The 16,737-nt window shown below is 36.2% G+C and overlaps 2 protein-coding genes across 3 annotated transcripts; both read left to right on the top strand.

Moving 5' to 3' along the window:
• The first annotated feature begins 5,381 nt into the window (after positions 1-5,381).
• LOC105398206 (glutenin, high molecular weight subunit PW212) lies at positions 5,382-10,988 on the top strand. Of its 2 annotated transcripts, XR_005254278.2 has the most exons (5): positions 5,382-5,533; positions 7,214-7,727; positions 8,148-9,294; positions 10,138-10,277; positions 10,834-10,969. XR_005254278.2 is itself a non-coding variant. In XM_011570262.3 (4 exons), exons 1-4 carry the CDS (start codon positions 5,503-5,505, stop codon positions 10,896-10,898), a joined length of 750 nt encoding a protein of 249 aa, XP_011568564.3. In that variant the 5' UTR covers positions 5,383-5,502; the 3' UTR covers positions 10,899-10,988. The 2 variants fall into 2 exon arrangements, 1 of the variants encoding a protein (XP_011568564.3); XM_011570262.3 differs by lacking the exon at positions 8,148-9,294 and having other exon boundaries at positions 5,383-5,533; positions 10,834-10,988.
• A 24-nt stretch (positions 10,989-11,012) lies between these two features.
• Positions 11,013-14,968, top strand: LOC105398207 (protein takeout). The gene is made up of 4 exons (XM_048629588.1): positions 11,013-12,378; positions 12,482-12,606; positions 14,316-14,489; positions 14,811-14,968. The coding sequence occupies exons 1-4, from the start codon at positions 12,089-12,091 to the stop codon at positions 14,966-14,968; spliced, it is 747 nt and encodes a 248-aa protein (XP_048485545.1). The 5' UTR covers positions 11,013-12,088.
• Positions 14,969-16,737: the final 1,769 nt, after the last annotated feature.

Here is a 16,737-nt window from a genome sequence, read left to right on the forward strand (position 1 = left end):
TTTCCTTTAGCAACCACACGCACGGTATTCCGTGTTTAAGCCGGCCTGCGCAGGCAAAACTGTGGTGATACTTACGCGTGTGGTAGGCCCTTTAATCAGAGCAAACTCATTACATCGGACATATTGTGGATGAATAAAATGTAGGTATAAAATGAAACAGCAGCAGAGGATGGGGGCCCCTGGAGGCCCGGGGCCCCAAGCACGTGCTTGTCGTGCTTATAGGTTAATCCGCCACTGTGTGCACCTAACACGCTCCTCCTCGCTTTGCTCGTCGTCGCACCTATCTTTAGGTTTAGGTCCTAAGGTTTTTAAGTTTAAACACCATAAAAATCCTAGCAATTGTTTTGCTCTATATTTGAAACGCTCCGCTCCGCTTCGCTGCGCTCCGCTTTGTTTTTCGATATCTATGTGCACCTAACACGCTCCTCCTCGCTTTGCTCGTCGTCGCACCTATCTTTTGGTTTTGGTTCTAAAGTTTTAAAGACGTTTATGTTTTTTTGTCAAAATCACGAATTATCATATTTCCGATCGGGATTTGACTTTTTCGTGATTATAATAAATCGGTATTTTATTTTTCGTATATTAAAGTAATCGTATTTTTTAACATTCGTATATTTAACAATCGTAATAACAATATTCGTGATTATATGTAATATTCGAAATTATAATTTTCGTGATTATTATAATTATAATTCGGTATTTAAAAAAATCGGTATTGCAATATTTCGTAAATTACATATTCGGGGTTATCAAATTCGGAAAAAAGTTTTTTGGAATATTTGGGTGTTCCCTTTATATCTATGTTCTAAAGTATCTTCATATTATTTCTTATTTGCTAAGCTCTCCTGAATCCTTTTATGCACGATGATATTTAGCTGTCTTAGGAGTCCCAAGGCATCACAACCATTCCTTTACTATATTTCTACCTACCCATCGTTTTCACATTTCACGGCCAAACCTTACTAAGTTGACAGCCCAAGTTAGCAATTTAAATAGACACACTGTTCCTTATGTTTTTGTCTACAAAACTAACAAATTGCACATGCACTTATTTTTAGATTAAGTAAATATTTAACAATGACTTAATTATGTTTAAAGTGAAGTCTTCACTGCGTACTGCGCAGACTTTACGTTGTAACGATTTGCTATTCCTAATTATATTTACTTTAAGCCAAAAATAGATTTTTGAACTTTGATTCGAGATACTGTAATTCGTCAAAGGATAACGTGTATCTAACGTATAATACACACTTGCATAGATAATAAAGTTAAGTCGTAGGTGGTCAGAATTAGGTAGGTACTTATAATAACGATAGAAAATTAAGCATGACATGTGTTCAATTAAATACAGCGACTCTTTCTTTGCGGAACTTATATCAACCAGCCTAAATATTACATAGGAGGTTAGGAGACATTGAGCATTAGTAGATGACGATTCATCGTTTTATGAAGTTTTATTTTGCTAGCAATTGGTGCTGATTTTTCGTCATATTTTATTCTATTCTATTTGCCGCCTATATTATCATAGCTAAAGATCGCATCCAGTGGCCGTTTGGGAGAGGCCTACGTCCAGCAGTGGACTGCTATAGGCTGATGATGATGATGATTATCATAGCTCGCTGGGCTCGGGCATACCGTGCCTATGGGAAATCCGCCACTGTCGTTAAATGAATCATTTCAAAACATATAATTATAATTTTTTTTATTTTTTTTTTTATTATATTGGTACACAAACAGTTATAAGAATACAGAGTTCAAAACATATACAATATGAAGTTACATTTCCTTCCTATAACCGACTAGAGTGCAAACTTCAGTTTAATGATTAAATTTTGAAAATATTAGTTAAGAGCTAGTTATCACTACAGTATAACATGCGGGTACGATAATTTAATAAAAAAATATTTGAAAATTAATATAGCAACCTGTAAATAATTAGTTATTAGATATTGACAGTTTGGCAAGTGCCCTTTTGAAGGATAATACTTACTATAATAGATACTTAAACAGTCCTTACACTACCACCAATCAATCTAAGTAAGAAAAACGTGTGTTTCCCCTCCTTAACCTAATTGCTATTTATCGTGTACCTAAAATGATACCGCTGTACAGCAGTAATACTAGTATTTAGAAGATAGAAGCTCACGACCACTAAGGCGTATCCTCCTTGACTTCAACAAGATAATAGGTAGTTTATGGCAGCTTAATAAACCTATACTTGATGAATTACAAGCCGTGAGAAATATCTTGTTAGCTTTTCAGTTGTTCTTCAGCCTACCTCCACCGCTGGATTTTTGCACTGAAAAACTGTTAAAACACTAGTTTTTATTTAAGTAAGTATATTTTTGTGGTGTTCGGACTTCGGTCCATCCATCGCGAAAGCATAAGTATGAGATTGAAGAAACAAGTTCAGGAAATTTCAAAGGAAGGTTTCCCTACATTTACAAGTTTTACATTTTAAAGTTTGACCAGCAAATAATGTCGTTTATCTTCTCGAGAGTATAATTCGTCAAATTTTGCCATTGAATGGGGTTCGTGGGTTCACCGATGAGACAACCTACCTTGTCACACTAAGAAAAAAATACCTATGTAACATAAAATCAACATCACATCTAATTAGTACTATTCACAAATAGTGAATCACTTCCTGAAACACTTATACAGGGTTATTGGTAAGTAGACCGGATCCTTTCAGGAGGTGATAGAGGAATGTTTTGGCCATATCTTGGTGATACCTTAATCGATTTGGTATTCAATTATCTTGTTTGAAAGCTTATTAGTTGACCATGTTTTTAAGCTGAAGTGCACAAAAAAATTTCATATGAAAATCTTTTTTAATTTAATTTATTTGTTTTTGCCTTTTGAATATTTTTTCAAAATGTTTAACTATTTTGAGGTATTATGTCTTATTTAAGTCGAATAATGCACATTTGATTATTTTTATTACTTTATTAAGGTGTTACTTATGCAAAATAACCAAAACAAATATTGAAATGTGGCTAGTTTTTTTTATTTTCGGTTTTAAGCATAAAATTTTGGCAAAAATTAAAAAAACCTTAAATATTAAATATCTTAGAAATGGTTAAGTTTAGGATAATGCATTATTGGGTTCAATCGACTGAAAATGCCTTCCTCTATCACCCCCTGAAAGGATCCGGTCTACTTACCAATAACCCTGTATACTAACATATACCTACATACTTGCAAGGTTCAAATACCCAATTTTAAATAAGTACATAATTTTGTATCCTTTCATACAATAAATTACCCAGTCCACGTTATGGCGTGACTTTTCCTCAATAGTCGACCGGTCTGCACCGAATGCGAGTACAGATTACAAGTGGATTAACATTCATAAAAATAAATGCAGATCACAAAGAAAATGACGACTGTTCCTAGATTTAATAGTCCCTATATTGAAAATTTTGATTTTCTAATGGTTTAATCCAGATCGAGAACTGATGGACTGGACTCAAGAGCATTTTTGATCTGCCTCGAGGTAGGGCTAAACAAAAAGTTAATGGATAATGGACATAAATTATAGCCTAATGGCTTGAGTCTCTCTTAAAATTTTTAATTTGAACAATTTACACTCGGCTAAGCCGGTTGAATTAAATTCGATTGAGCCATCGTTGGTACGTTTTTTACAAAGCCAGAATAACCCTCCAGGGTTAAAATACCTCGTCACAGCGAGACGAAAAGACCACTTCTGAGACCGGTTGAGGCCGTTTTGCCAGTTTTATAATAATGTTCTAGCTGGGTTTACCCGACTGGATAGTGGATACATTATCTTGGGGAAAATGTCGCGGAATTGTGTTTACAATTTAATAATGATGATAATATTTATATCGCGAGACCTTGGTCAAGTGTCAAATAATCGGGATGTACGGTACCAATATCGAAATACCACAAAATGATAACATTGTAAAGCGACTACAACACAAGCCTTTTACTTTGATATCTAATTTTGAAAAACGCATCCGTCTATGGCCTTGTACCTATATATCACAGAAACAGATGGGCACTCGACTTTGTTGGTTTATTGTTTATCAAAGGGTTATATTCTTCTTTTTTTAACGCGTGATGGAAAAAGAGGTGTGTTATAAGAGTAACGTGCATGTGTATCTGTGTGTGTGTATATGTCTATCATAGGATAGCTTCCAAACGGCTAAACCGATTTACGTTTTTTTTTTTTTTTTAGGATCATAGGTAATGTTACCTTCTGTGAGTGTTTTTAGCCATATTTCATGAAAATCGGTTCAGCCGTTCAAAAGTTATGCGACTTTTATACTCACGTGCAAAGAAACAGTTCCAGTTACAAAATGCAAACACCAAATAGACCAAATTTTTTTAAACATTAAATCGATTTTTTTACAAAATATTTTGTTTTTACTTGGGATACATACTCGTATTCTGATGCACCGTAAAATGTACTTAAACACTGCAGAAGGCATCATTAAGTTAGCTTTATCCATTTACAAGTAATTTTGTGATTTTCTCAATGGAATATAGTCCATCAGACTTGCTGAAAGTGACGAAAAGTTCTTAATTTTTACTGAAATAGTTTCAGCAAACCAAAATTTAGGAGATCCGCTGTCAGGAGTCCTAAGGTATTGTCAAGGAGTTCTGAGTAACTTCATTAAACTGGCTAAATCTTCTCATAATTAAGTTACTTTAACGCTTGCATTAAACTAAAAACTAAACTAAAAATGAACGGGTAAGTACAACATTATTATTATACTCAATGTAATGTATACTTACTTGAATTTTTTATATCTTTACAAGACAAAGGGGTAAAATCATCCTGCATTTTTATGGTTCAATGTATGCATGCAATTAATTGTATACTTAAACTTAATTTTTCCTCTTTTGTGATAAAAGTTGAAAGGTACAGTCCCTTCCCAAATAGGAGAAAGCAATACAGACCGGTCTTCAGGCCATAAACAGGCTAAATAACGGCTAGCCGAAGGATATAAACATAAGTATAATTTAAATCCAATTTAAATAAATCAATTAAAGCCAAAGATCCAATAAAAACGTTAAGGCCATTGACTCCTTCTACAGAAGATCTACAGTTTATTCATAATTTAAAATCGATTAACCACATTGTGACGGTTCCAAAATGACAAAATCTGCACAGTAACGCACTCAAAATGCAGTAAAAAGGTAAGTTTAAAACTGATTAACGACCCCGATGATTATTATGTTATAGGTATACATAGATATCCATAGCCCTCAGATTACTTTATTAGATAACTCATCAAAAACCTATTTATCTACACTGCGTTTACTTTAATAAATAGAAAAACCGTTAATTTAAATGATAATGTCCACTAATCTCGTCTCTTGGGTTTGTTTATATTTATGTTTCTTCAAGTTACACCGGTCTTTATAAGCGAAGCCGGTATTGTGTGGATGGGCAGTGCCGCGCTTACATCCAACAGGGAATATTGTGATATTTGTGATTAATTTAGTGATTAATAAAAATAAATATTAGTTAAAATGAAGGCCTTAGTGACGTGTTTAGTACTGGGTAAGTTTTGTTTAGAGTTATTTTGGAAAAGATTATAGTTCGAGGTCGCGGTGTTATCGACGTTTTACCCTCAACTTTAAATAAATATATTTAAGGACAAATTAAAAACAAATTGGTAGCTGTTATGTTGGGTTGTTGCTTGTGTTGGGTCCACCAACCCGCACTAGGCCAGCGTGGTGGACTAGGCCTAATACCCTTCCTTCATTGGAAGGAGACCCGTGCCTCAGAAGTGGGGACGTGATGGGTCGTGATGATGATGATGTTTTAATTATGATCTATGTGGTGACGCTTCTAATGAGAACTAGACTACGGAACGTCAAACATCTCGCGTTCCATACCTCGTCCTCCGTTCTCTTCAGGGGAACTGGTAGCTGGATGAGGAAGGCCGAAGATACAGCAGTTTTATGGCGCTTCTCATTCGGAGACGCCTGTCAGACCACCAGCCAATATCATCATCTTCTGGACATAGGTAATATAGGTATCTGGGAAGTTCCTAAGGAGCGCATCGGCCGTCCTCATCCAACCACTACCGGCTAAGTTAGACAGATTGGATGTTCAGTCCAGGTACAAGCGGGCGTCCCACGCTTTGTTTTTCTGTAAAACTGTACAAAGCTTTTAATGAAATATTCACGAGTCAGAATGTCAATGTGCTTGGTGACCTTCCATCACAAAAGAGGTTACTACTTATTTTTATTATCAAAAGCTTCCATTTATTTAAACTAAATAACAAAAGCTTCTGTATCATATTAAGAAGTAAACAAGAAGGTAGGTACCTATAGGTACTACAAGTACCTACTTAATTATTAAGTAAGATTTAATATTCATACTCTGTTATGTTATTGAGGATAATGGGAAAGAAACTCTGATTAATTATGAAGACCATAACAAACTAATCGGTTTTTACGCCAGCACAAACGTACTTAGCAAGTAGGCAAGTATTTTAAATGCTATTTATTCCAGACAAACTTAGGTATTTACTCATATTTTCCTCTTTCAAACAGCTGGGCTACCTAGCTTCATTCTATGTACCTATATGATTATTTTTTTGTCGCCGTGTAAAAAATGGCAATTACTTCCGAACGTCACTATAATAATTATGGCATGAATCAGTCCTTTTGTCCATATCCTACAATATCAACAACGTGCTCGTGTTTTAATCTCCAAAAATATATTATCTACAGGGGCTTTACCCACACATAGTTAGTGAACTGTTCCTACACAGGTTAGCAATAACAAAGTTTCACTTATTAAAATAATATAATGTCCAAGGCAAAGGGACGTCTAATAATTATAATTACAGGCATGTATCTAAGTATATTGCTTCCGCGTAGCGTGTGTATGATCTATTGTCATTGTCAATAGGTCCTAAGAGATCAGTGCCATGTTAATCATTATGTGTAGGTATGCTGAAACAAAGTTGTGGATAATTTATATCATGGGTTACCTGTGTTAGCCAAGAAGGTACTACTATTACTATAAATGTTACTTTTATTATACAATATATTATAGTACTAGCTATTAGGCGCTTTGCCTTAAAAATTTATCCCGTGCGAATTTGGGGATAAAAAGTATCCTTCGTTAATCCGGGGTGTTGCAAAGTTAGCTTTACCTGACTCTAGACTGAGTTTAACTACCCGTCTACCTATAACTAATAACTAGGTATAATATTATTGTTTCCAGGTGTGATGGTGCAGGCGTCCCTCGGGATGGACCTCAACAGGAGAAGGCGCCAGTCAGACACTGACCCGGATGACTTGGATGACCGGTACGGAAGTCTATTCCCCGGTCAGTTTCCCGGACAGAATCAGTTCCCCGGTCAAAATCAATTCCCCGGTCAGAATCAATTCCCAGGCCAGAACCAGTTTCCGGGACAGAATCAGTTTCCTGGACAGAATCAGTTTCCCGGACAGAATCAGTTCCCAGGACAAAATCAGTTCCCAGGACAAAATCAGTTCCCTGGACAAAATCAGTTCCCAGGACAAAATCAATTCCCTGGCCAGAACCAGTTTCCCGGACAGAATCAATTCCCAGGACAGAACCAGTTTCCGGGGCAAAACCAGTTCCCTGGACAGAACCAATTTCCAGGACAGAACCAGCAGTTCCCAGGACAAAATCAGTTCCCTGGACAAAACCAGCCCGGACAGAATCAAAACCCTGGACAAAATGGACAACCGACCACGGCGGCACCCACTGCGTAAGTTTTTTCATTTTATGCATTTTTAAATTTACGTGATTATGATGTATCTGAGAAAATGAAGATATCGATCGATTGTCGTTATACTGGTTACTTAGGACTTAAACTTAGGATCAATAGGTAATATGTAGATACATCCCATTTCATTTCTTGCATCACAAACACGTGTATTCTTAATCATATATTAACAAAAGGAAATACATATACTTAGTTACTCATTTAGAATGTAACATGATGTAGTATAATAATGACGAATTAAATGACACTCAAATATTATTTATTCAAAGGTCCAATGTAAAACGAGATCCGATTCAATGTAAAACATCTTGCCATTGTATTGTTAGTTAACTTCAAGTTTGGGACAGTCTATTTTATAATGTCGTGTGACTCTCCCTAATGTTATAGTTTAAATATTGGCAGAGGGCAGTTTCCGGGTTTAGACCAGTCTCCAAATCAACAGCCGGGATCAAACGCAGGACAAAATAAACCGAAATCGCAACAAGAAGACAAACCAAGTGAACAAAAGCCTCAGGGAAGAGATCAGACTCAGGTTAACACCCCCGACAAGCGGCCAAACTCTACACCGAATGAAGGAGATCAAGGATCAGATTTCAACCAGACTCAATATCCAGGGCCTAACAGTCAAGGACCATACCCTAACGGTGGGCAATACCCAGGGCAATATCCACAACAAGGCGGTCCAGGAGGTTTAGGCCAATATCCACAGCAAGGAGTTCCAGGGCCATATCCAGGACAATATCCTGGACAAGGACAATATCCAGGTTCGAGGCCAGGATATCCCAATCAGGGCCAGTTTCCTAACCAAGGCCAATATCCGAATCAGGGACAGTTTCCGAACCAGGGACAATATCCGCAAGGCCAATATCCCCTAGGTCAATATCCCCAGGAATATCCAGGACAAGGATATTATCCAGAACGAGAGCCGTTCCCCGGTGGCCCGGGGCAGTACCGCCCGGATCAGTATCCTCGACCCGGCAGTCAAGGACAATACCCCAATCAGTACCCAGGAAGCCAGTACCCAGGTAGCCAGTACCCAGGTAGCCAGTACCCAGGTAGTCAGTATCCAGGGAACCAGGGACCGTACCCGAACCGACCACCATTTGGGCAAAATCAATACCCTGGTCAGGGGCAGTTCATAGGACAAGGCCAATATCCTACTCAAGGCCCATATCCATCTCAAGGCCAATATCCAATTCAAGGTCAGTATCCAGGATCACCTTCCTACCCAAGCCAGGGACCGTATCCCAATCGTCCACCTTTTGGGCAAAATCAGTACCCTCAAGGGCAGTTTGGGCAGAACCAGTATCCTGGGCAAGGTCCATTTTTTGGAAGACATTTGGCTGGCCCGAATCCTTCTGATTCTCAAAAGACACCGCCAAAAACCAACGAAAACGAACAAGATACAGCCGCCCCTATGAACCAGGGGACCAATCAGGATGAACAAACAATGAAGAATGTAAGAGTAAATGAAATAACACCGTCGTCGTCAGACCAAAATCAATCTAATCAAAATGGACAAGATATCACTTCTGAACCATCTGTAAGGGTAAGTTTAAGGACATATCAAAATTTTGGATGCATCCAGGGGATGTGGACTATGTGAATATAACAAAACAAAGAAAAAATCTTTATCTGCACACTGTATTTATTTATATTGGACTTCGGATTTTTCTAGGCATGATATTTACTTTAATTAGAATCTCACTATTCTTCTTTCTATTTGTACATTTCACACTAAGCACCACTTTCTTACTCGTAGATAGAAGTATTCACTGAAACTACTGTAAATAATTTTATAATGTATCTGATAACTTATAATACCTCTATAATGTATCTTGTAAGTAATGTATCTAACTTTTATCGATTTACTTTTAGAAAGGAAAACATGTATAAGCTTTTCCTTATAAGTATTATAAAAAACTAATACATTTTACTCTCTTTCCAGACTCTTTGTAAAATCAACACTTTTCTTTCAGCACAATTAAGATCGAATGTGTAAAGTGTAATCGTAATCTCACCGATAGATTTCAAAACATGAGTGTTTCTTATATTCTGAATGTTTGCCTACGATGCATTTTTTACAGAATCCTGACCTTTCCTAACCTGACACAGCCCCATTTAAAACCTAGGTTACTGTTAAACCTAGGTTCCCCACTTATTCTCGACAGCCCCAAATTCAAAATCCGACGCATCCATCACCACAATCAGTCTCAAACTCATTCTTTAACCATAGACCAAAATTCTAACCTCAAAACTAGCCTCCTCTACCACAGACCATAAATCTAACCTCGAATATTCTGTCTGGTCTCCACTTGGTCTCCAGAGCCACAACTTATCCTCCTCTACCATAGACCAACATTTTTACTTTTTTCCTCTCCCTGGTCTCCAGAGCCACAACAATGAGTCCTCGGGAGGCGCAGTGCATCCAGCAGTGCCCCGTCACGTCTGAGTTCAACCCCGTGTGTGGTTCCGACGGGCAGGAGTACAGCAACCCCGGCCGGCTCGACTGCGCAAGGGGCTGTGGGAGAGGTAATGTATTTATAATATTAGGAGCTTAGTTGTCTTGGCTAGTTGGTGACAAACAGGGTTTGTCACTGTGGTGAAAGGATTGGATAGTCAGATTTTAATGTCTATTAAGCATGAAAAGCACTTTTCTTATATATAGCATATTTATGTTAAACGGGGAGACTCCTTTCGTGGGAGTTGATACCAAGGTTGGTCACTGTGGGGAAATGAATAACCAGTCATCGTAGGAAACTCGCTGACTACCCAGGTACTATGTTGGATATTAAGTACAAAAGATAAGTATAAAGTTGTAGTATGAAAATGTTGATATACGGTAGCTTGTTACATATTCTCGCAAATCAACTTGCTGCAGGTTAAAGGTATCGTGTAATGAGATATAGTAACCTTTATAGATTCTCTTCCCTCGTACCTAAGCCGCTGTACTCACTCAAATCAATGATACGGCACATTACTGCCTCTTTTGAGAATACAGTCATCAGGATACCAAGAGGTCCAATTTCCCTTATAGCTCCTTTAATCCCAGTAACTAAAATCTTATCTATACTTACCGTTGTTTCAGGAGTGACGCTGGCGCGGTCCGGCCCCTGCCCCCGCATCCCCGTCACCGACGCCCCCGCCGGGTAGAACCACCTTCTACATCCTCACACTATTTGTAAACTAGTCTCGATATATTATTTAGGATCACTTTCTTTCAGAGAATTTTTTTGAACCCTATACATTTCTTGTAAGTAGGTACTACCTACTACCTTCTAATTCAGTTCACTGTGTTTTGTTATTTTAGGCGTGATTTAGTGGGTTGAGATTGCTTATTTCTACTATTTGACAACGATATTAATTAACTCTGCTATAACTATTTTGACTTAAAAATAATCGAAAGCCTAAAATGTTTTTATCCGCTTTACACGTACATTTAGTGTTTAGTACAGTAAGTAAGTACTTAAATATCTAGGTCTATTAAATACCAGTCCTTAGAGTAACTAATTGATATGTAATAAAATGATAAGTAATTTTATACCATTGTGTTGTGTGTGTTTTATTTTGCGGTGTTTTTATTTGAACATTACCCTAGTCCCTAATGCAAGCCACGTTAGGGTTTTAGTTGCCAATTTTAGTAGCAACTAGGTGCCTACTATACTCCATTTAACACTGAAACAATGCAAGGAAAAGTAAAAATAAACGTAAAATCTCGTTTCCGTGATGGTGAGCGATTTGCTTTGCCATTCATCAGTTTTCTTGTTAAATTCAGGCCATCTCAACTACAATTCAAAAATGGCCAAATTAATTTGATTCTTTAAGAAATCATCATTTTATTAGCAGTCTACATAATGTTTACAATATCCCGTTTAAGTTTTTAGTCTCATATCCTGTGTGAAGTCTAAACAGGATATGAAAAACTTCTCACTCAGTTGGTCAAATCTGTTTTAATCAACTACGCTGAAATGGAGTGCACATATTTAGTGATATTATGTAGTTTAGTGCCATGGTTATTCACCACATCGTATGCTGGACGAGAAGCACGTAAGTTGCCCAACACCCATGAACTAAACTTATCACAGCTCTTCATCATCATCATCAGCAGGCAATCATAAACTTCTTGCACCACTTCACTATGTCTCTCCTCCAACACTAAGTAGGTAAGTACTTTCTTTAAAGAATATACTTACATAAAGAATAATGTATGTATTCATTATTTGTTCCAAAAAAGTTCCAGTGACATATGGAACGACAATGGCAGGTGGAACTTTTCCATTGCTCGTGAGTGTATACCAAAACTTTAATAGCATAGGTATACTTGCATTAAGTATAACATTCGTATGCCTTTCTTTTTAGAACCTCTTCTAAACCTTCAAATGAATTACCATCCCACTATAACAATTCCAGCCAACTTCGTCCACCCGTGCGTCCACGCCACCGACGCATGTCTGAAGACAGCCATTCAGGAGGCTCTCCCGGGGTTCGTGCGAGGGGTGCCGGACCTCGGCATAGAGTCTATTGTCCCCTACACGGTGGACAAATTGTCCTTGACCCTGCCCGGGGGACTCAAGGTCACCTTCACGCACGGCGTCGCTAAGGGTTGGGATGGGTGCGTGGTCAGGGATGCCAAGTAAGTTAGTAGAAGTTTAGAAGGAAAGCAGAGATATAGGTACAAATAAAACTTTTAACTGTTTTTGGTATACTACCGCTTTTACGTTTTCTTTAACTTTCAGGTTGATGAATCACACCATTAAATTTGAAGTGCGTTGTACTTTAACAGTCACAGGAAAATATGTATCAACAGGAAAAATACTTATCTTTCCTATAAATGGTGGAGGAGATTCCTATATTAAATGCAGTGAGTACCAAGACATACATTAGAATAAATGTCCAAATCATTAGTTAAGAAATGACTCAGAATGTAGTTTTAATCAACATCCGTTCCACAATCTTTGAAAATCGCAAAGAACAGATTTTTCACACAAACTATGTTGAGTTTTCACTGTGGTAAAGTTGGCTTTTTCTACCAATATATTCCTATTTGTATGTAACCCTTCAACTTATAATTTACTTTCTGTACCATTTACCCTTCTTACCTTTTGCCAACCAACCCGCACTACCCAAGTAACATTTTTGGTTTTAAAAAGGTTTTGAAAAGGTTCTAGAAACTTTGTATGGAAATCAACTCGTGAGACTTAGAAGGCTCGATAACCTTATATTAACCTTATATTAACCTCCTGAGTGCAAAAAGGGCCCACGTTTTAGAACCTTTCTGAGAGCTACAGCAAAACCTATAGCTCAAACCCAGAACCTTTTGAACAACTTACACAGAACCTAAATAAAACCTTCACAACCTTAATTTAACGTTAACATAACCTTGGAAGACAGCTTTTAAGTTCTAAATTAGTCCTGGATGTAACTCTTCTATAACTTGAAACATATTTGATGGATATTTGTAATGCCTTCCCAGGACTCTCGGGTCTTAAAATGTTTCTGTGTAAGATTTTATAATAATTATAATAAATGGCGCCATTACCTGACACTTTCCAAGACTCAAAATGGCTAACTTGTAAGTGTTGTATTAATACAAAATACAGTAAGTACATAGTTAGGCTGAAGTCAGGAAATATGAAAACCTTGTGCGACTAGCACTTTATTGTGATACTTTCGGATAATAGTTCTGTATAAGTGACGGGCCTTTTGTAAATGATAAATTTGAAGATATTTTAATTAAAAAAAATAGATAAAATTTTATGTTTGGTGTAAATTTATATTAGAAATAAAAGTACTGTCTATATAAAAAAACATATATTTGGAATAGTATAGGAAACGCTACTGAATTTTCCCTTATTAATTAAAATGTATCTTTTTGGTAAGTTTTTTTTTATTTCAGTGAAAAAATATGGCGGCCGTTAGGAAATTACTAAAAAGCATTAAACATATTTTGAGGATGCCTCTAAAGCTTTAAAATATTCTTGTAGGACTTAAATCATGCCTTTAGCTCATAGCCAGTGCTTAATGCTTTTGGTTTTCACCAAGTAGTCCTAATTTGTTTGCCTAGACAACTCTTATCAACCTAAAGGTTTAAGATAGGTTTTAAAAAATACTTATAAGTAATTTAAATATTCCATAACTTTATGGTTGTATCAAGGTTAAAAATTTAACCTTAAGCTCTCACTTTAGCATTAATGCTAGCTTTTCTAGAAGTAAATCAGGAGTCTACGACAACTATAAGATCCTAGAACTATATGCTCCTGAAATACATGTTAAAATAACGTTAATATAAACTCTTATCAGCAGCTACAAGGTTGTATTAATAAACAATTAGTTTTAGGACTTAGTAATCATTCTCAAGTACTCAATATGATCAGATAGCAAATCATTAACCTTTTCACAACCCTTTTAAAACCTAAAGGCATTTCTTACAACCTAAGCTCGAATGAAATGTTACTTGGGTAGGCCAGCGTGGTGGACTAGGCCTAAAACCCTTCCTTCATTGGAAGGAGACCCGTGCCCCAGCAGTGGGGACGTAATGGGTCGTGATGATGATGTGATGACCTTTTGCAGACAACCTAGACATGACGATAACGCTTCAGCTAGCCCCGGTGCTACGGGACGGGCTACAGTACCTGAAGCTGCAGAGACACTCGACCACCCACCGGTACAGCGGGCAGGTTGTCTACCACATGACTAACCTCGTGCAGAACAGCCCGTTTATCAGTGAGTACATGTTGAATGGAAGTACACGAGCAATGAAAAAAGTTCCAGTGACAATAGTCTCAAATTACTCCTAAACGGACTATAACTTAATGACGATCCGTCTGCAATATTGAAGAACATTAAATAACAGCTCATCAGAATATTACCAACTAAAAAACGTAAACATTTTGATCCAATTCTGTATTAAATGTTTGAAAAAATTTTACTTATTCATTTGGTACCTATCGGCTTTTTTGTAAATCAATTTCATTGCTCTTGAGTGTTAATTCGTTTGATATTTAATATTATTAAGTAAAAGGTTTGGCTAGTGCATGTACTAAAGGCATTTTTTCTCCTTCACAGGTAACTTAGTCCTGAAGTTCATGAACAAACACTGGAGGCTGGTTGCTGAAAAGTTCGGAGACCCGGTCGTGGCAGTCGGCGCCAGAATAGTCATGAAGAACATCGAACAACTGTTCAATACTGTTCCGATGTTGGAACTTATAAGATTAACTTTCTAAACGGGATTTGAAAGTTTAAACTGTAATAATAAATTCCCTGATTATTTTTTTAGATCACCATCATACAAGAAATATGATGGAGGTAGTTATTACTTATCCTTTTTATCATGGTTATCTAGTAGAGATTATAAGAATGCTGTATGTAGTACCTACAGTTTCATACTCGTCATTACTTTCTCCGAAAGCAGTTGAATGTTTAAGGCATATTTTGAATATTTTGAATTAGTTTCAATTAAGGCAAAGAAAAATGATACTTACGTGTCGTGTGTAACATGATTTACATTATACACATTAGAATTAAAACAAACAGAATATTGTAGAGTTAGGTTGTTATTAATTTGGAATTAGTTTTATTAACTTCAAAATTGTTTTAATCAATCCATATTAACAATAAAACTTCAATGAACATTTTTATAAGATTAAGTATTTATTAATACTATAATTACACTTAAATTTACTTACATTAGTACCTTGTGCAAATAGCGATAGCAATAAGCATTATACAATTTAAACAAATAATTTTGATTTATTGCATGCTAAAATTTATGAACATAGGTATCTGCAACATGAATATTAAATAAACTGTACAAACATTAATAAACTTCAATAACAAGGAGGTATCAACGTAGAACATATCGTAAACAGATATTTTCAATGGCCAAGCTTCTACGAGCTTTAAAAATGATTTCGCTTCCATTCTCATAGTCTCTTGTAGATTATAATTTATTATTATTTCTGTGATTAGCACTTTTGTCTTCTTTCGTGTCGTCACTAACATTTCACAAACCACTATTATGGATACAATGTGACCCATTTCTATGATATTCCAAACTATCTTGATAGACAACCATGCTGTTGTTTTTACATCTAACTCAATTTGTACATAATACAGAGTCATGCATATCGTTATCAAGGTATAAAAGAAAACACTTATCAGAGACATGAAAATAAGGAAATTGAATAGTTCATTTACTAAACTACATAAATGAGCAATTTTGTGGTAAACTGAAGCTAAATTTACAATTCTGATTTTTTTAAGTATAAGAAAATCAGTAAGCGCTTCCCCAGTGATTGTGTAAATGTTACGGTTTCCATTACAAATGCAAGCAGCATTATTTAAATGTTTGTTAATTATATGTAACCTAGTTTTGAGCATACATATGAGCTTACAGAAAAATAAAATTTCAAGATCCTGCAGAAAATATACTGGCCATATAATTAAAGTTTCTATAGAAAACAAATTAAACATGTATGGTAGTAAGTTATAAGAGAAGTGAACTAACAAAATACTTCCTAAAAGTAGATATGTGTGTCGGCGGGAACGTTTGTAAAAAGTTGTATCTGCGTTAATGTATAAACTTTTATCGATTTCACTGAAACCCAAATAAATTTCAATATTCGTTTTAACTAAAACAAATGATGTTAGTACTATTGTTACAATATATTCCACATGCAAAATAAAAGTTGGAACATTATCAAGGAGCTTTTTTCTTCCAAATCTCAACACATCTGTGAATGTATAAAAAATTGCAATGTAAACTATAAATGTACCAATCCCTAATATTTTTACATTTACACCCGATAAATGTAATTTTCCACTGTTATTTCTAAATCTGAATATTCCAAATAAGTTCTCAAGAAACAGGAGAGGTTTCACACAAGATAGAATTGACGTGACATTGTCGGGCAGTACTTCTATGCTCTTGGCTTTTACACCATTATTGTGCTGAGCAGTATCAACTCTCGTCATTTCTTTGCGTTTGTTGAAA

This window comes from Plutella xylostella, chromosome 23 (assembly GCF_932276165.1).
Source record: "Plutella xylostella chromosome 23, ilPluXylo3.1, whole genome shotgun sequence".
NCBI classification, from domain to species: Eukaryota; Metazoa; Arthropoda; class Insecta; order Lepidoptera; family Plutellidae; genus Plutella; species Plutella xylostella.